Source organism: Geotrypetes seraphini, chromosome 18, assembly GCF_902459505.1.
Source record: "Geotrypetes seraphini chromosome 18, aGeoSer1.1, whole genome shotgun sequence".
NCBI classification, from domain to species: domain Eukaryota; kingdom Metazoa; phylum Chordata; class Amphibia; order Gymnophiona; family Dermophiidae; genus Geotrypetes; species Geotrypetes seraphini.
The window spans coordinates 27,673,427-27,694,534 of NC_047101.1; the positions used below are offsets into that span (position 1 = coordinate 27,673,427).

Genomic DNA, 21,108 nt, shown 5'->3' on the forward strand with positions numbered 1-21,108 from the left:
AATAATGAAATATTAAATATGTGGGGGAAAAAGAATAGTTGAATTTTTGAGAGAGATTAATTCAATATGGAGGGATATTAGTTGTCTGGGGGAGGGGGTTTAGGGTCTGCTATACCAATGTGTGTTCCAGATCAGACAATGATTATGGGGGGGAGGGGAGGGAGCATAGAGAGAGGGAGGGGGGTTCACAGTAATAATATATTGATGAGGATTGAAAATGGGATAAATGTAAAATTTGAATTTTTCTTTTATAATCTTATTTTAGGGGGGGGGGAAGGGATGGGGGAATTGGATGAATGAATTATATTTACTTAATGTGCTGAGGTCTGGTCATCTTTTTTATTTTAGAAATATTTGCCAAAATTTAATTATAAAATAGATGGATATAAAAATTTATTCTATTAACGTCAATGGTTTAAATCATCCTATTAAGAGAAAGAAAGTACTAACGTTCCTTAAAAAGCAAAATGCGGACATATATTTTATTCAAGAGTCGCACCTTTCTGATATTGAATCTAAAAAGTTATCTGGGGGTTGGATTTCTAAATGCTTCTTTGCACCTGCAATGGGGAAAAAAGCTGGGGTTGCTGTCCTGATAAATAGGAAGTGCAATGCTGATTTCAAATTAATAAACTATGATCCTTTAGGAAGATGGGTGCATATCAAAATGGTTCTGGGAAATACAACCCTGGATTTATTAAATTTATATGCTCCTAATTCGAATCAAATGGAGTTTTTCAAACAAGTTCAACAATTACTGTTACCACTGGCTACTTCTAATTTAATCGTAGCAGGGGATTTCAATGCTGTAATGGATCCAATTTTGGATAAGAGACCAAGTAGAATTTTGAAATCGTTAGGTTTAGATAATTTGGTTCAATCTTGTAATTTAGTTGATATATGGCGTATTCTTCATTTTAATGATCAGGAATTCTCTTTTTGTTCTCAGGTCCATAAATCTTTCTCAAGAATTGATTATATATTCGTGTCTAATAATATAGCGCAGCGAGTGATGAATGCAGTTATTGATCCCATTATAATTTCAGACCATGCTGGTGTGTGGATTGACTTTAAGAATAATGATATAGTACATTTCGATCCAATTTGGAGATTTGATAATGCTTTACTTGCGGACTCGAACTTTCTGGAAGATTTTAAATTAAAGATGAATGAATTTTTTCAAATAAATAATTTGGACAATATTAATGGTGAGATTTTGTGGGACGCATTTAAAGCAACAATAAGAGGAAATATTTCATATTCAGCATTTATCAAACAACAACTTAAAAAACAATATGTTGATCTGGAAAACCAAATTAAAGTATTAGAAAATAAATTAATTAAGAACTGGGAACATAATACATTACAAAATTTATTAAAAATAAAAGCGAAATATAATGAGATTTCTTCTCAATTTGTGAGGAAAAATATCTTCTATAAGCAAGTTCAGTTCTATGGTAATTCAAACAAAGCTGGAAGATTATTAGCTAATTTTCTTAAAGCAAAAAAAAGGAAATCTAAGATTATTGCAATTAAAGATACACAAGGCAACACACACACTAACACCAAAGATATTTTAATACAATTTCTTGATTTTTATAAAGATTTATATTCTTCTGAATCTTATGAAAATAAAGAACAAGAGGGATTAAATTTCTTAAACTCATTTATTGGACCAAATGTTCCGGATCATATAAAACGAAGTTTAGAAGATCCTATATCTTTAAAAGAAATAGAATCAGCATTGAAGTCTCTTAGAGTTGGATCCGCTCCGGGTGGTGATGGATATACTGTTGAATTCTATAAAACATTTCAAAATATCATCTTACCATATTTATTAAATTTGTATCAATATGGGGGGCGTGGCTTGGACACGCATGAAGAAAGTCGTGTAATTGAAGAGCTCCGTTAAAAAGACCTTGAAAGATTAAATAAATTGAATGAAAACGGAAGATATATTAAAATTTCACTGGTCCTATGAATAATAAAGAAGAAAAAAGGATGGCAACTGGTAAACAGAATAAAAACGACTTCGCTGTATCAGGAAGTAGCAAAAGGGCAAAACCGGAGCAGGAGAGCAGTTTAAAACTGACAGACACAGAAGTTATGAAAGAGTTAAAAGAAATTAAAGAAATGCTTTCTATTATTACTAAAAAAGTTACCGATTTAACAGAAGAGGTTTCAAATATAAATAAGAAGATGGATGTGCTTGAATTGAAATCTAACAACTTAGAAGAAAGAATGCTGACAGTTGAAGAGGAAATCTGTTATAGCCAAGCAGACAGGAAAAAAATTGAAATACTTATTAAAGACCTGGAAGATTTTTCGAATCGTGAACGAAGAAGTAACATCCGTCTGATTGGCTTGCCGGAAGGAGCAGAAATAGGAAATCCTGTCACCTTCATTGAAAAATTACTTCCCAAGCTACTTCCTTTGCAAACGAAATTTCCCATAGAAATAGAAAGAGCACATAGAGTGCCGTTAAAAAGAGCAGTAAACCAGCAAGGACCAAGACCTTTTAATTTTAAACTATTGCGACACCAACAGGCCATAGAAATATTACAACTGGCCAAGAAAAATAAAGGTTTGAAGTATCAGGATGCTTTTATACATCTAGTGCCGGATTTCGCAAAAAATACAGCTGTAAAAAGAAAGAAGTTATTGGATTTAAGACCAAAGCTGAGAGAATTAGGAGCGAAGTTTGGATTGGTATACCCTGCTACTATGAAAGTGACAATTGGAAACAAAACTTTATCTTTCAATGATCCAGAGAAATTAGAAAAATTTATTCAAAACCAGGAAGTACCAATGTCTTCTTAAATTGTTTATCATATTTTAGTTCCTATATGTAGATAACTGAATATAGTTAAATAACTAATTTGATAAAAAGGTATTATAAATTGATTTGGAAAAACTATATAGAATGTAATATATTCAAATCAATTCAAATATTCTACACTAACGATATTCAAAAATGGAATTCAAATGAAATCAAAATTCCAAAAAAAAAACAAAAAACTTCTATTAAGGGAATAAGTGAATGTTTTAAACATGAACTAAGTTTATTAAAGGAAGATATGAATGTATTAAAGGAAAATATAATATAATATTAAAGAATGAATTTATAAGGAAAGATGTTCAGGAACATTCAATATTAATTAATAATTTTCAGATAAATGATTTTCATTTTTAGAAAAATAGAAAATATTTGAAAGATTACTTTATAATTTTAATTAATTTAATACAATATAAAGTAAAGATCTTCCTCCATGGGGGGATGCGCAGTGGGGGTGCATCTCGAACATATATAACACTAGATACAGAGGAGAGAATAAAGACTCAGATTCCCAGATGTCAAAGCGAGGGAACTACATGTGATGGACAGAGCAGACACCGGAACTATAAAGAAAGACTTTTGTATAACCGTTGAACTTATGGACAGATCTTGTTGTTGCATCGTATTGATCATATAAAGAGAAGAACTACATACATTGAAAAAAGAAAAAAAGAAGAGAAAATGAAAATTCAAAACGGAATAGAAAACTACAATCAAGAATAAAGGTGGACTGAGATATACTTGAAGGAAATGAGTTTGTATTGAAATTATTCTCTCTTCTGGATTCAACTAACATAAAAGTAAAAGAAATATATATGTGAAATCGAGATGTGCTTTTACGGTGGGTTCCTCCATAGGAGGGGGATTTTTTGATCATAAAATACTTAATTATATATCATTGAATTCCCATATTATTTAAAATAAAACAAATAAGGGATTATTTATTGATATATATTTATTACAAAAATAACAATTTAGATAAATTAACAATATAATATGCTTTGAATATTATATATATATATATATATGTGTGTAACATGGCTAAATTATATTATATTTCATTTAAATAACAAATGTTTTAATTTATAGAATACAATAAGAACAGGTCTTATGGAGTGCTTTATTATCGACTTAAGATGCGTGTTACCAAGTATACACAATTTTTAATTAAAAGGGAGGGTGGGGTGGGGGATGGGAATAGGAAGAGGGGAAAATTAATAATTAAATCTAGAATAATTAAAGAAAAGTGCAGATATCTGATCAAAATTTTATTATTAAGAAGATATTTAATTTTACTCAAATTATTAAATGACAATTAAAATTTTTTCCATTAACGTCAATGGTCTGAATCACCCAGTAAAAAGAAAAAAAATGTTAGGTTTCCATTCACAAGCAAAATGCAGATATTTATTTCATGCAAGAGACACATCTTACAGGGAATGAATCTAATAAACTAATTGGGGGATGGGTATCTAAATGTTTTTTTGCTCCTGCCTTAGGGAAAAAGGCAGGAGTAGCCATACTTATTAATAAGAAATGTACTGCTGATTTTAAACTTATAAAAATTGATCCATTAGGAAGATGGGTACATATCAAAATGATAATGGGAAATACAACCCTGGACTTATTTAATTTATATGCTCCTAATTCAAATCAAATGGAGTTTTTTAAAAAAATTCAACAGATATTACTACCATTGGCTACTTCAAATTTGATAGTAGCTGGAGATTTCAATGCTGTTATGGATCCTATTTTGGATAAGAAACCTAGTAAAATTATAAAATCATTAGGGCTAGAAAATTTGATACAATCTTGTGATTTGGTAGATATATGGCGTATTCTTCATTTTAATGATCAGGAATATTCTTTTTGTTCTCAGGTCCATAAATCATTTTCAAGAATTGATTATATATTTGTTTCTAGTAATTTAGCACAAAAAGTTATGAAAGCAGTTATTGATCCTATTATAATTTCTGATCATGCTGGTGTGTGGATTGATCTAAAAAATGATATAAAAACAAATTTTACATCAATTTGGAAATTTGATAATGCCTTACTTGCTGATGAAAATTTTGTAACTGACCTAAAAGTAAAGATGAAAGAGTTTTTTCAAATTAATAGCACAGACAATATGAATATTGAAATTATATGGGATGCTTGTAAAGCTACAATGAGAGGAAACATTATATCATATTCGGCTTTTATGAAAAAACAGCTTAAAAAACAATTTATGGAATTAGAGGAAGAAATTAAATCATTAGAAAAAAAATTAATTATTAAATGGGAAAATGTAGTATTACAAAAACTATTAAAAGTTAAAACTAAATATAATGAACTCTCTTCACAATTTGTTAGAAAAGAAATGTTCTGTCAGCAATTTAGATATTATGGAAACTCAAATAAAGCTGGAAAAATGTTGGCAAATTTTCTTAAAGCAAAAAAAAGAAAAACTAAAATTATTGCAATAAAAGATACAAAAGGTAATACACACACCAGCACTAAAGATATTGTAAAACAATTTCTTGATTTTTATAAGAGTCTATATACTTCAGATTCTTGTGAAAATAAAGAACAAGATGGCTTAGAGTTTTTAAATTCAATTATTGGACCAAATATTCCAGAACATATAAAAGGAAGTTTAGAAGAACATATATCATTAAAAGAAATAGAACTAGCATTGAAATCTCTTAGAGTTGGATCCGCTCCAGGTGGAGATGGATATACTGTTGAATTTTATAAAACATTTCAAAATATTATATTGCCTTATTTATTAAATTTATATCAATATCAGATACATAATGAAAATATATCAGGTACTATGGCAGATTCTGTAATTATTGTCTTACCAAAACCAAACAGGGATCCTACATTGGTTTCAAACTACAGGCCCATATCATTGTTGAATGTAGATGAAAAATTGCTTGCTAAAGTATTAGCATTAAGATTGGCAAAAGCTCTTCCTTTTATTATAGATGTACACCAAACAGGATTCGTTGCTAAAAGACATTCCTCACATAATACCAGACTGGCACTTCATTCTTTAAACTTAGCGAAAACTATGAATGAACCAGCTTTCTTAATATCGTTAGATGCAGAGAAAGCATTTGATAGAGTGGAGTGGAAATTTATGTATCAAGCTTTAAAATGGTTTGGAATAGGTCCCTTTTTTATTAAAATGATTCAAACATTGTATAGCTCTCCTGGAGCAAGATTAAATATAAATAATAACATTTCAGAAAGATTTAACTTGTTACGGGGGGTTAGACAAGGTTGTCCTTTATCTCCCTTACTTTTTGATATTGTTCTTGAACCCTTATTAATTGCAATAAATCAAACTAAGGGAATAAAGGGGATCACATTTTCAAATTGGGAATATAAATTATCTGCATATGCAGATGATATTCTTTTATATTTGAGGAAACCGGAAGATACCATTCCATGTTTATTAAATTTATTAGATAAATTTGGTAAATTTTCTGGATACAAAATAAATTGGGAAAAATCTGAAGTTCTTCCAATTAATGTCCATTGTACCAAAGGATTATTTGATTCATATTCATTCCAATGGAAAGAGGAAGGAATAAAATATTTAGGAATTGTTATTAAAAATACAATTGATGATACAGTAACAGAAAATGAAAAAATTTTATTAAAAAAAATAACAGAAATGTGCGAGCAATGGAATCCTTTACATCTTTCATGGTGGGGAAGAGTTCAAACAATAAAAATGATGATCTTACCTGTGGTTTGTTATCAAATGAGTATGATTCCGATATTTTTTCAGGGGTCATTTTATAAAAAATTAAATAGAATACTTACAAAATTTGTTTGGTTTGGGAAAAGGCCAAGAATCGCTTTAGCAACATTACAAAAAACAATTAGAGAGGGAGGGGTAAATTTTCCAAATTTTTATAGGTATCATCAAGCCTATATTTTAAGACAGGGTATGTATTGGATCCTCCCAGACCTCATGGAGAATGTACCAGACTGGTTATATTTAGAATGGCGACTCCTGTTTCCATTATATCCGGAACATCTTATAAGTATAACAATGCCCAAGAGATATAAAGATCACAGAATTTTATTAGATACATGGAAAACACTAAGATTTATTAGTAATATTACAACAGATCCAATAACTAAATCGTTAAATCAATCCATTTGGGTAAACTCCAGGATCAAAATTGGTGGATTCAAAATAATATGGAAGCAATGGATAATTGCAGGTATACGGTCTTTAAATGATGTTATAGTAAATGGATCCATGCTTAGTTTTTCACAATTGCAACAGAAATTTGGATTGAACATAACACAATATTTTAAATGGATGCAATTGAAGCAAGCCATCCAGGAAGGGTTCCCTGAATGGAAAAATCTTAATACTCAATATAGTTTGCAAATCCTTTGCTTTCAGGCAGATTTTTTGGGACACCAAGCCGCAAAATGGTATAAATTATTATATGGATTTTTAAATAAAAAAAAAAGAACAGGACTTAGGGACATTTGGAGTATTGAGATAGGACAGACAATTTCTGCAACTCAATGGCAAAAATTTTGGTCCTGGAGAATACATACTACAATGTCAGCATCTATGAGTCAAACATGGTTATTTTTATTACATAGAGTTTTATGGACCCCTACTCGGTTACAAAAAATAGATAGTTCTAAATCTAATAGATGCTGGCATTGTAAGGTAGAAATTGGGACATTAGATCATTTAATCTATTTTTGTCCCTGTATAAATGCCTTTTGGAAAACAATTTGGCCCCAAATTAATATATTATTAGAAAATCATGTTGGACTTACATATGACACAATTTTATTTGGAACAGCAATGAGAACACAGAGTCCAATATCAGCAAACAATAATAAACTTTTATTGATATTAACATACAACAAATTACTCAAAACTGGAAAGATCATACAAAATTAAATTTCACTTTTTGGTGGAATTCTATTTGCCATATATATAAGATGGAAAAAGCAATAGCGTTACAACATGGTTATATTAAAAAATTTAATAAAATCTGGGGACCATTGGCTCTTTTTTCTAAAGATCAGATATCATAGCACAATGATAGATCATATAATAGGGGTTAGGGTGGGTACAATATTATAATAACAGATGATTTATAATTTATTGCAAAAGGGGTTTTTATATATGTTTGTATTAAAATATATATTGATGGATATTCAAGTGTATATTGAAAATTATATGTATTATATATTTATCACTTGATGTAAGAAATTTAAAATGAATAAAGAACTTTTAAAAAAAAAAATTTGTATCAATATCAAATAAATAATGGGAATATATCAGGTACTATGGCTGATTCGGTAATTATTGTCTTACCAAAACCAAACAAGGATCCTACCTTGGTTTCAAATTACAGGCCTATCTCTTTATTAAATGTAGATGGTAAGTTGATTGCTAAAGTATTAGCAATAAGATTGGCAAAAGCTCTTCCTTTTATTATTGATGTACACCAAACAGGATTTATTGCTAAAAGACACTCATCAAACAATACTAGATTAGCATTCCACTCTTTAAATTTAGTGAAAAATATGAATGATCCAGCTTTTATGCTATCTTTAGATGCAGAAAAAGCATTTGATAGAGTGGAATGGAGTTATATGTATCAAGCTCTGGAATGGTTTGAAATAGGCCCCGGTTTTATTAAAATGATTCAGACATTGTATAGCTCTCCTGGTGCAAGATTATATATTAATAACAATTTATCAGATAGATTTAACTTGCGTAGGGGAGTTAGACAAGGATGTCCTTTGTCCCCCTTACTTTTTGATATTGTTTTAGAACCCTTATTAATTGCAATTAATCAAACTAAGGAGATAAAGGGAATCCCATTTTCTTACTGGGAATTTAAACTTTCTGCATATGCAGATGATATATTATTATATTTAAGAGAACCAGGGAATACTGTTCCAAGTTTACTTAATCTTCTAGAGAAATTTGGGAAATTTTCTGGATATAAAATTAATTGGAGTAAATCGGAAATTCTTCCAATTAATGTTCACTGTACCAAAGGATTATTTGATTCATATTCATTTATTTGGAAAGAAGAAGGATTAAAATATTTAGGTATTATTATCAAAAATACAATTGAAGATACAGTAAAAGAAAATGAAAAACTTTTATTAAAAAAAATAACAGAAATGTGTGAGCAATGGAATCCTTTACATCTTTCTTGGTGGGGAAGAGTCCAAACAATTAAAATGATGATATTGCCTGTGGTTTGTTATCAAATGAGTATGATACCAATATTTTTTCAGGGGTCATTTTATAAAAAGTTAAACAATATTCTTACAAAATTTGTTTGGTTTGGGAAAAGACCCAGAATTGCTTTAGTATCTTTACAAAGACCAATTGTGGAGGGAGGGGTAAATTTTCCAAATTTTTATAGGTACCATCAAGCCTATATTCTAAGACAGGGTATGTATTGGATCCTCCCAGATCTCATAGAGAATGTACCAGATTGGCTATATCTAGAATGGCGGCTCCTGTTCCCACTACATCCAGAACATCTAATTAGTATAAACATGCCAAGAATAAGGATAACAGAATTTTATTGGATACTTGGAAGACGTTAAGATATGTTAGTAATCTATCACCAGAACCAATTGCTAAATCATTAAATCAATCAATTTGGGTAAACTCCAGGATCAAGATTGGCGGATACAAAATCGTCTGGAAACAATGGATAATTGCAGGTATACGAACATTGAATGATGTTATTTCAGAAGGAGCAATGCTTAGTTTTTCACAATTGCAACATAAATTTGGATTAAATAAAACACAATATTTTAAATGGTTGCAATTGAAGCAAGCTATTCAGGCAGGGTTCCCTGAATGGAAAGCTCTTAATACTCAATATAGTCTGCAGGTTCTATGTTTCCAGGCGGATTTTTTGGGTCACCAAGCTGCAAAATGGTATAAATTGTTAAATGGATTTTTAAACAAAAAAAAGAAAACTGGACTTAGGGATATTTGGAGTATTGAGATTGGTCAGACAATTTCTGAATCTCAATGGCCACGATTTTGGTCCTGGAGATTAAGATCTACAAAGTCAGCATCTATGAGTCAAACTTGGTTGTTTTTGTTACATAGAACTTTATGGACCCCTATGCATTTACAAAAAATAGATAGTACTAGATCTAATAGATGCTGGCATTGCAGAGTAGAAGTCGGGACATTAGATCACTTAATTTTTTTTTGTCCCTGTATAAATGCAATTTGGAAACTAATTTGGCCCCAAATTAATGAACTACTAGAAAATCATGTAGGACTCTCATATGATACTATACTATTTGGTACAGCAATGAGAACTCAGAGTCCGATTTCAGCAAACAATAACACACTATTATTAATATTGACAGGGGTCGCCATACAACAAATAACTCAAAATTGGAAAGACTACACCAAATTAAATTTTACATTTTGGTGGAATTCAGTCTGTCATATATACAAAATGGAAAAAACAATAGCATTACAACAGGGAAATATTCATAATTTTAAGAAAATTTGGGAACCATTGACTTGATATTCCAATGATCAGGTTTCATAGCACATTAGTAATGAATATATTAGATTGGGGAAGGGTGGAAATGTATATTATATGGATTTAAGAAATGAAGAAAGGGGAGGGTTATATTTTATGTGATAAGATGAATTACTTGTAATCACAATTTTTCATGTATTAATTGAAGTTTATGTAAAATTAAATTATTGTAAGAATGAAAAATTTATAAATAAAATATTAAAAAAACAACAACATTACGTAGGTATTTAAACGTCTCTACCATATCTCCTCTCTCCCGCCTTTCCTCCAAAGTATTCAGATTGAGATCTCTAAGTCTCCCCAATACGCCACATACCACTTTAGTAGCCTTTCTCTGGATCGACTCCATCCTTTTTATATCTTTTTGAAGGTATGGCCTCCAAAATTGTACACAATATTCTAAATGAGGTCTCACCAAAGTCTTATACAGAGGCATCAATACCTCCTTTTTCCTACTAGCCATACCTCTCCCTATGTAACCTAGCATCCTTCCAGCTTTCGCCATCACCTTTTCAACCTGTTTGGCCACCTTAAGGTCATCACATACAATCACACCCAGGTCCCGCTCTTCTGTCATGCACATAAGTTCTTCACTCCCTACTCTGTACCGTTCCCTTGGGTTTTTGCATCCCAAATGCATGATCTTGCATTTCTTAGCATTAAATTTTAACTGCCAAATTTCAGACCATTCTTCAAGCTTCACCAGGTCTTTCTTCATGTTATTCACACCACCCGGCACGTCTACTCTATTGCAGATTTTCATATCATCTGCAAAGAGGCAAATCTTATCCGACAACCCTTCAGCAATATCGTTTATACAAATGTTAAAAAGAACAGGCCCAAGAACAGAGCCTTTGAGGCATACCAATGGTAACATATTTTTCCTCAGAGTGATCTCCATTGATACATTGTCGCCTTCCACTCAACCAGTTCTTGACCCAGCCTGTCACTTTGGGACCCATCCCGAGATTTGTTTGACAAGACCTACATCTAGTGAATCCATGTTGCCTCCAGTCCTGTAATCCACAGGATTCCAGAAACCTGACCATTCTCTGTTTTAAAAGTGTTTCCATTAATTTGCTTACCACAGAAGACAGACTTACCAGCCTGTAATTCCCTACTTCTTCCTTACTTTCACTTTTGTGGAGAAGGACCACAAACGCCCTTCACCAGTCCTCCGGTATCACTCATGACTCTAGAGGCTCGTTGAAAAGGTCAGTCAGCGGAGCTACTAGAACTTCCCCAAGTTCCTTCAGCACCCTAGGATGTACACCATCCGGCCCCATTGCTTTGTCTACCTTTATTTTAGCTAGTTCCTCACAAACACAACCCTCTGAAAATCAATCAGGGTCTGTCTGTTATGCCTCCATCCCTATTCACGTTTGTCTTCTGCGGTCCTGCTCCCATGGCTTCAGCTGTGAACACAGAACAGAAATATCTGTTAAGCAATTTGGCCCTTTCTTTATCAGCTTCTACATATTCCTCCCCTTCACCTTTGAATTTCACAATGCCACTTTTGCACTTCTTCCTATCACTAATATATCTAAAAAATGTCTTGTCTCCCCGTTTTACTGTGTCAGCCATTTTTTCTTCCATTTGCATCTTTGCTGTCCTTACTGCAAGACCAGCCTCTCTTAACTTTTCCAGATATTTTTGCCTGTCTTCCTCTTTCTGTGATCTTTTGTTGTTTATGAAACCTAACCTCTTATTCCTTACCTTCTCAGCTACTATTTTTGAGAACCAAAGTGGCCTTCTTTTCCTCTTACTTACTTGCCTCACAAAAAAGTTTGTCGCCCTTACAATCGCTCCTTTCAGTTTTTTCCCACCGCATTTCCACTCCTTCCAGACATTCCCATCAAGACAATAATTCCTTGACGTAAACCCCCATCCGAACAAAATTAGTTTTTTAAAAGTCTAGATCCTTTGCTTTTGAATGAGACCTCTCTATACCCATCTTAATATTAAACCATACCATGCAGTGATCACTGGATGCCAGATGATCACCCACTGTAACATCAGAAACACTTTCCCCATTTGCAAGCACTAAATCCAGTATGACCCCCATCCCGTGTGGGTTCCAGTACCAACTGCTGGAACAGTTCTCCTTGTAGAGAATCCAGGATCTCCCTACTTCTAGAAGACCCCGCAATACCCCAATCAACATCCGGCATGTTAAAATCATCTAACAATAATAATAATAATTTATTTTTGTATACTGCCATACCCAGGGAGTTCTAGGCGGTTCACAACAAATAGATGAGTTACATACCGTGCAATTGAAAAAAGAAGAACATAACAAGGCAATCGAAGGGTCAACTAGTTTACATTGACAATTTAAGTGAAGGAGGGCTAATACAGAGCACATACGGTATGTACTGTAAGAGAGTACAATTGAATTTGTGAGAGGGGGGAACAGAGCATATTATATGAGAGGGAGGGGGCAGGGATCTTGGAAGGGGGGTGAGAAGGGAGAAAAAGTAAAGAAAGGTGGGCAGTGTTGAGGGGGGAGGGGAGAGAAGGATTTGATCTGATGCAAAGAAGAGTGTTCGATCTGTTTTCTAATGTGGAGAGGGGGAGCGTTAAGGCGGAAGAGGGGAGCATTAAGGATTTGGTCCATTGAAAAGTAGAGTTTTGAGCTTTTCTATTAGTAAGACTTCCCCTTTTTTAGACATATTCTGAATGTCTACTATTAAATCTCTCTACTTCTTCCGTCTGTGAAGGAGGCCTGTAAATCACACCAATGTAAATATATTCACCATTCCCTCTTTCCAAATTGATCCACAGTGCCTCTTCCTTGCTCTGCACATCCTGCAATTGTGTGCTCACATACCCTGACACTCATTCTCCATTAAAACACTCACACATTCATCTTCCTATACTGTGACTTCCATCTACTCAAAGTTACACACCCTTTGTTACATATACCCTGTCTCTCATCTATTCATATTTACACACTCCCTCTGTCACACACAGCTTGAGATTCAACTATTCATAATCACATACACCCTCCGGCTACACACATCATGGGCTCAGCTACTCATAGTTACACACACGCAGTTACTCTGTCACACGCAGACTGAGGCTCTGCTACTCACAGTTACACTCACCTCTGTCACACACAGCCTACCTAGGCTTAGCTAATTATAGTTACACAACTCACTGTTACACCCCCCCCCTTTGTCACAGCTTGGACTCATATTTCTACACCCTTTCACACATCCTTGCACAACTTCTCTACTACCCTACACTGCTGCACTAACCTACTAATAGCCACAAATTACCTCACACATACAGAACTCATTACACAAATGTCATGAGATTCCTAGCAGAGTTGTTAGCAAGACACTCATGCAATGCAGGATTTAGTGGAGACTGATTTCAGCTCTCTCATCTATTAATGGTGGATCTCAAAGGCAGGAAGAGATAATTCAGGACTAATATATCCATGATGAAGGCTAGAATAAGGATGTGGTAGAAGAGAGGCCATGCATAATTGTCCTTGTGATGATAGCTGAGAGAGAGGATTAAAAAGTAGGTAGTTTTACTTGATAGCTCCCTGAAGAGACCTGAATGAACATGAAGGAAGAGAGGTTGTACAGGAATGGAGTTAAAACATGTCTGTGGTTTGTCTCCTTCCTTTCAGCACTGACTCTGTCGGTTGTTGATTCTGTATGTGAAGAGCTAAGCATGCCCCAGAGATTGAGCCAGCAGTTCTCCATTGCCTCAGAGGGAGAGAGAAAAACACTGAAAAAGAACAAAGTCAACCAGTTCTTCAAAACTATGGTAAGATATGAAGAAAGAAATGAGACATCAAGTACAGGTGTTAAAAGATCTGTTTATTCCTAATTTTTAGTTCAAATGAATAGTAACACAGATTAATTAACAATCTTAATTAAGGTCAGATTAAAGAAATATGTATGTACACATTTACAATCTCTGTGAATCAGTTTGATGTTATGTTTAATGTTTCCACACAGTCAATGCCACATATTTGCTCTAGCTTATCCCCTTAAACTGGACAGTTGCTGTCATGCCAGTACTGCTCAAAAAAGAGTCTGATTTAAAAACAGAATTTCCCTGTAGCAGCATTTCTGATGTTAGCTCAATTTGAATAGATATTTCTCACCTCTGCCCATGGAGAGATTCTTGCTCTCTCCCTTGGTGAGATTTCTTTCTTCATGGTACATCTTTCCAGTTCCTCTACTAGGCTGGAGGCCACTTTCTTTTCACATACTCCAACTCTCTCAAATTCTGTCACATTCCCACACCCTCATTCTGGCTATCCCTTGTTTACTTAACTCACTCTCACGTATACACTCACACTCTGGAGTTGTCTCCATAGCCATTAATGGCAAGTCCTGTCATTGGCAATGACAAGCTAACATGGCTGTAATGTAGCTTGGCATTTTATGATTGGTGCAGCTTAAGGTAAAGGGAATGGGACAAGATATACCACTTTTTCTGTGTTAAGTGACTTGCCCATTGTCACAAGGAGCTGCAGTGGGAATTGAACTCATAACTTCAAGGTCATATGATGCAAGGGCCTAATCAGCTTAAGCATACACAGACCTGTCAAAGAGAGTCTGCACAAAACTGCCCTCTGACCACCTACATAGGTGGGCATAATTGTCCAAGATCATCATGGTTCTTCTGTCCCATGATCTCATCTAGAATAAACAGTTCAGCTCCACATTGTAATGTTCTTTAGTACTCCAGCTTGAATCAATAATAATAATAATAACTTTATTTTTATATACCGCCATACCATAAACAGTTCTAAGCGGTTTACAAGGGAAGAGACTGTATACAGACAGCGACATTACAGATAACTTTCGAAATTACATTGGCATGCTAAGTTTAGTCAGGTTTATCTGGAAGTGTTTTGGAAGTACATCAGGTTGAGGTGGGGGTCAAAGAGAGAGGTTTTTATTGACTTTTTAAACGTTTGGTATGAAAGTGCATTTGAGATGAAGTTGGTTAAACATTTGTCCCATTTGCCTGCTTGGAATGATAGTGTTCTATTGAGGTATCTCTTGTAGGTGCAGCCCTATAGGGATGGAAAAGCGAACAAGTAGGTACTGTGTGTATAAGTTGTGCCTGGGAATTCAAATTGGTGAGACAGATAGGTTGGGGATAAACCTGTCATGGTTTTGAAGATTAATTCTCTTTATAAAATGCAGTTCAGACATGGTATGGACAGCTATATAGCAAAGTATAATTTGACCTAACTTCCCTGTAGCCTATGGAACTCATTTTTAAAAATCATAGATGTCAAAAAGATGGCATAAACTGGCACTTGGACATCTTATTAGTCAAAACATCCAAGTAGGCATTTTCTAAACTGACGTTTTAGATATCTTTCTGGTCATTTTGTCTCCAATGTGTCTGGGGGGGGGGGTATAAGAGGCATATTTTGAGCAGAATTAGCACTTGGACATTTTACAACACATCCAGGACACAATTTGGACATATTGGGTAGACCTGTTTTTAAAACAAATAAGGTCCAAAAAGGTACCCAAACTGACCAGATAACCACTAGAGAGATGAAAATATGGCCCCTACACACTCACCCAGTGATCACTGACCTCCTACCACTCCCCAAATATCTGAACATAAGAACAAAAGCATTGCCATACTGAGACAAACCAAAGGCCATCATCCTATTTCCAACAGTAGCCAACCCAGGTCCCTAGTACCTAGCTAGATCCCAAGTAGTAAAACATTTTAATAATAATAGCTTTATTTATATCCCATCATACCTTTCAGTTCAAGACGGTTTACAACAAGAGAGGCTGCATGAATGCAGCTAAGTTGCATCATGAGCATGAAGTAGGAGGAAACAAACAGGCGGGTAACATAGTTATGTACAACAGGAGGTAGGAGCATGCTGGAAGACGTAGAGGAAAATGATTAAGGAAGTTAAATAAATTTGTCAAATAAATGGGTTTTCAGTGACCTTCTGTATGATTGGTATGATAAATGGTTAAGGAGTAAGTCACTTAGGGTATTGTTCCAGATTCCTGCTTGGAAGGAAAGTGTCTTGTTGAGGAATCTTTTGAATTGGCATCCTTTGGGAGTCGGAGAAGCGGAGTTTGTCTTGGAGAACAAAGTGATTCAGAAGGTAGGTGGGTGCATGCCGAATAGTGCTATGAAGCATAGGCAAACGAATTTGAAAATTATTCTGGCCTCGATTAGTAGCCAGTGTAGTTTTTAAAAATATGGAGTGATGTGGTCGGATTTTTTCAGGTCAAAAATCAGTCGTATGGCTGTGTTTTGGATTGTTCTCAATCTTTTGGTAGTTTTTTTGTAGGATCCTAGGTAAATGACATTGCAGTAGTCCAGTAAGCTTAGGATTAGTGATTGTACTAATAGTCTAAATGATGCAAAGTAAAAGTATGGTTTTATCGTATGTAGTTTCCATAGTAGGTAGAAGCATTTTTTTACTAAGATGTCAGTATGGGCGCTAAATGTCAGTTGCTGATCTAAGGTCACTCCAAGGATTTTTATAGTGGGGTTAATAGGAAAGTTTCTCCCTTATAAGCTGATTGATGGTTCTTTGTATTTGTTTGTTGGGGTGGCCATGAATATTTTAATTTTTTCAGGGTTTAGTTTTAGTTTGAAATTTTATGTCCATTGTTCTACCTGATTGATGATGGATGAAATGAAGTGTCTGGTTTCGGTCGATAAGGTGGAGAAGGGGATCATGACTGTAATGTCATCAGCGTATATGTACATTTGGACAGTTCGTGGCCTAGTGAAGACATGTATAGGTTGAACAGGGTAGGTGATAGTGGAGAGCCTTGCGGGACACCACAGGAGTTGGTCCATGATTGGGAGTAGACTTGTTTGATGACCTGGTAGGATCGGTTTTTCAGGAAGCCTCTTTGAACCAAATTAACACATGACCGGAGATGCCTATGGCATCTAAGCAGCATGGTAGTATGTCATGGTCTACAAGGTCAAACACACTGCTCAGGTCGAATTAGAGAACTAGTGCATGGTTCCCTAAACTGAGTGGGTGATGTAGTCCACAGTGGATGCTATGGCTGGTTCGGTGCTGTAGTATGTGTGGAATCCTGATTGATATTCGTGCAATATTGAGAATTTTTCCAGGTAGTTTGTTAGATCAGTGTAGATCAGCCCGTCCATCAATTGGGTGATGAAGGGGATGTTGGCTATGGGTCTATAGTTGGTGATTGTAGATATGGGATCTTTGTAAAAATCGGCGTAACATTGGCCACCCTCCAATTTTCAGGTACTACAGACGATTTTAGCGACAGGTTGCAGATCACTAACAGCAGGCTAGCAATTTCATGTTTGAGTTCTTTTAGTACACCTGTATGCAGTTAGCTGTGAGCTCTTATGCCGACATAGAGCTGGTGTAAATGCCCATGCCTAGATGTGGGAGACACTAAACCCGATATTCAGCCACCAAGAAGCAGCCCAAATAAGTCCTGCAGCTGGGGCTGACCATGGATATTCAATGCTGGACAGTTTCCGGTGACTGGATGTTTGAGGATGTTTTGGCTATCTCAAAGTAAACTGGCTAAATCAATATTCGGGGCTGATCAGTTAAGTTTATAGTGGCCAATGATAGGATTGCTGTTTACAGAGTCCAATTTGGCTGCTAAACATAGTTGTTCAGCACTGAAAATTGCTGGTTAACTTTTAGCCACTAACCATGAATTTTCAGTGGAGATAATTGGTTATCTCACACTGAATAGTCACATTTAACCAGTTAAGCACTATTTAACCAGTTGGCGCTGTTTCTGGCCAGTTAAATAGTGCTGAATATTGGCCAACATTCATAACCTATAAGTTACTCAAGTGTGTTTGCCTTGCACATACTCCACCAATTCTAGCCACGTGCAATATATGAATTTTTAAAGATGTGTATGTATTTACAGAACAATAAATAAAGAAAACCTGATGGTTACCTATCAATTGAATACAGTTTATAAAACAATCGGTATAGGCCAAAATGACACTGAAGGTAGTTATTTGTCTTTTCTTCTTTCTTTTTTCTTCTTTCTTTTATCCTATAAACGGGACAAGTCTCAGATTATGTAGTTTTGCCCATTCGGGGTTCTTTCAGAGAGAAAGACAGTTATTTTCTCTTACTCCTATTGACATCACTGGCTTGAACCCGTCCTTCCTACCTCAATCCTAACGTTTAAACTTAATTTTTTATTTCTTCAATCCTAACTCTATAATATTCAATTAATTTATACTAAAATTACTTAACTAGGTTACTATTACTTTAAGATAAACTCAATATTTTAAATACTTAATTCCTAAAAACCTCATAATTCATTAATATTTGGGACTATTTAAACCTCACAATTCATTTCAGAAGCTCATAACCGACAAAAGTGCACTAGTTCAAAAAGTTCAAAGACACACGCGGTGCACAGCATCGGACAGGAGGAGCAGCAAGAATAGCTAAGGGAGAGGAAGAGGAGCAGGAGAAAGCTGTTTAAAAGCAGTTAAAGTAAAGAAAAGAGCCGAGGAGGAAGAGCAGGAGGCTAGGGGCAGGGCAAGAGTAAGCTCCGCCCACCCCCACCGCGTCGGAAGAGTCAGCGTCCGAACTCCCCTACAAAAGTGGAGGAGTCAAAGACACACGCGGTGCACAGCATCGGACAGGAGGAGCAGCAAGAATAGCTAAGGGAGAGGAAGAGGAGCAGGAGAAAGCTGTTTAAAAGCAGTTAAAGTAAAGAAAAGAGCCGAGGAGGAAGAGCAGAAGGCTAGGGGGCAGGGCGAGAGTAAGCTCCGCCCACCCCCACCGCATCGGAAGAGTCAGCGTCCAAACTCCCCTACAAAAGGGGAGGAGCTAACGGCGCGCGGCGAAGGCGGGCGGCAAAGGCGCTCGCCTTAGCGAGAGTGCCTTTGCGAAGGGCCAAGTCACTACACCCAGGAGCACAGGAAAGGACTGAAAGGTAAGGAAGCGGCAAGTACAGAAACACAGAAGGTAAGGTAGAAGCAAGCGCAGAAAGAACCAGCACACACAAGAAGCAGTAAAGTAAGGAAGAGCAAAGACAGCACACATAAGAAGGCAGCAAGGCAAGAAGCAGACACAGAAGAAATAAACACACAAGCAAAAGCAAGGAAAGGTAGAGCGTAGGCAGCACACACAAGAAGAAGGTAGCAAGGCAAGAAACAGGCACAGAAAGATCACATAATCTTAACTGTTATCTTAAAAGTAGGAACGACGATGGAAGCAGAGGGAAACCAGAAGATGAGCTTTCCAGTGTTCTGCACAGACTGTCATATGTATGACTACCTCCCCTCGGGGAGATAGTCTTATGTATGCAGTCGGTGTCAGGAGCTGAAAAGCTTGAAGAAAGAAGTCAAGCGACTTGAGGACAAGATACTGGAGCTAGAAGGACTTTACACCACAGAGGACCCTATCAAGGCATTTGAAGACTTCAGGAGTGAGAGACACATTGAGAAGGAAGTCAGGGAGCTCGAGGAATTCATTGAGGAAGCATACAGGAGGAGGGTGGCAGAGAACGAACTCCAGATGAAGGATGAAGTTACACCAATATGGAAGGGGGAGCAAGAAGCAGATGATCTCAAAGAAGACAGCCACGGAGGAATACCACAAGAGGGGGAGAAATTGGCTAGTCGATGCCCAGAAGAGAGAGAGAAGCACACCGAGGACATTGACCTGAGACCGAAGCGAAAACTGAAGAAGGGAAAGTCAGCGATCCTAGTGGGAGACTCGATCCTGAGGCATGTGGACAGCCACATAGCAGGAGGGAGAGAGGATCGACTGGTGACCTGCCTCCTAGGAGCGAGAACCAAGGACATCGTGGACAAAATTGGGATGATCCTGGATGGAGCAGAGACGGAAGAGACCGCAGTAATGATCCACATCGGGACGAATGATGTCAGCAGGAGAGACTACAGAAGAGGCACGCTGATAGAACAGTTCAAGATTCTGGGAAGGAAGCTGAAGATGAGGACCCAGAAGATAGCATTCTCAGAGATCCTACCGGTACCGAGGGCAGATGTGAAAAGGCAGGAGGAACTACAATCAATAAATGCGTGGATGAGGAAATGGTGTGAGGAAGAAGGTTTCCACTTCGTGAGGAACTGGACAACGTTCTGGGGCAAGAACAAGCTCTATAGGAGAGATGGACTGCACCTGAGCGCAGCGGGAACAAGACTTCTAGCAAGCAACGTCATGAGAGGAATAGAACAGGCTTTAAACTAAAAGGAAGGGGAAAGCCGACAGTCGACCTAGCGTCGACGATTTGGAAGAAGGTATCCCTTGAAGATACTAAGGGGAAAAAAGGCTGGGAAGAAGCAAGGGACAAATTACAGGAGTCGACTAACCCAGAAGAGGAGGTTAGAAAGAGTGCAGCAAAAGAGAAGACACCAAGGATCGAAGCACAGGGAAAGGTAGTGAAGACAACAAAATGCCAGGACCTAAATTGCATATATACTAATGCAAGGAGCCTAAGTAACAAAATGGGGGAACTAGAGGCTTTGGCCAATGCAGAGGACATAGACATCATTGGAATCTCTGAAACATGGTGGAATGAGGAAAGCAAATGGGATACAGCACTGCCGGGGTACAAGCTCTATCGCCAGGACAGGTCAGGACAGAAAGGAGGTGGAATAGCTCTATACATAAAAGAAAGCATACAATCGACAAGAATGGACACAGTGGAGATGACCAACAAGCTGGAA

At 36.1% G+C, this 21,108-nt stretch overlaps 1 protein-coding gene across 5 annotated transcripts in view; it reads left to right on the top strand.

Moving 5' to 3' along the window:
- DOCK2 (dedicator of cytokinesis 2) overlaps positions 1 to 21,108 on the top strand; it is a 601,528-nt gene that overhangs the window by 572,763 nt on the left and 7,657 nt on the right. For all 5 annotated transcript variants that reach the window (XM_033927247.1, XM_033927252.1, XM_033927251.1 and 2 more), the window contains one exon: positions 14,057 to 14,196. In XM_033927247.1, the coding sequence (XP_033783138.1) occupies positions 14,057 to 14,196 (140 nt within the window). The remainder of the gene's footprint in view (positions 1 to 14,056; positions 14,197 to 21,108) is intronic.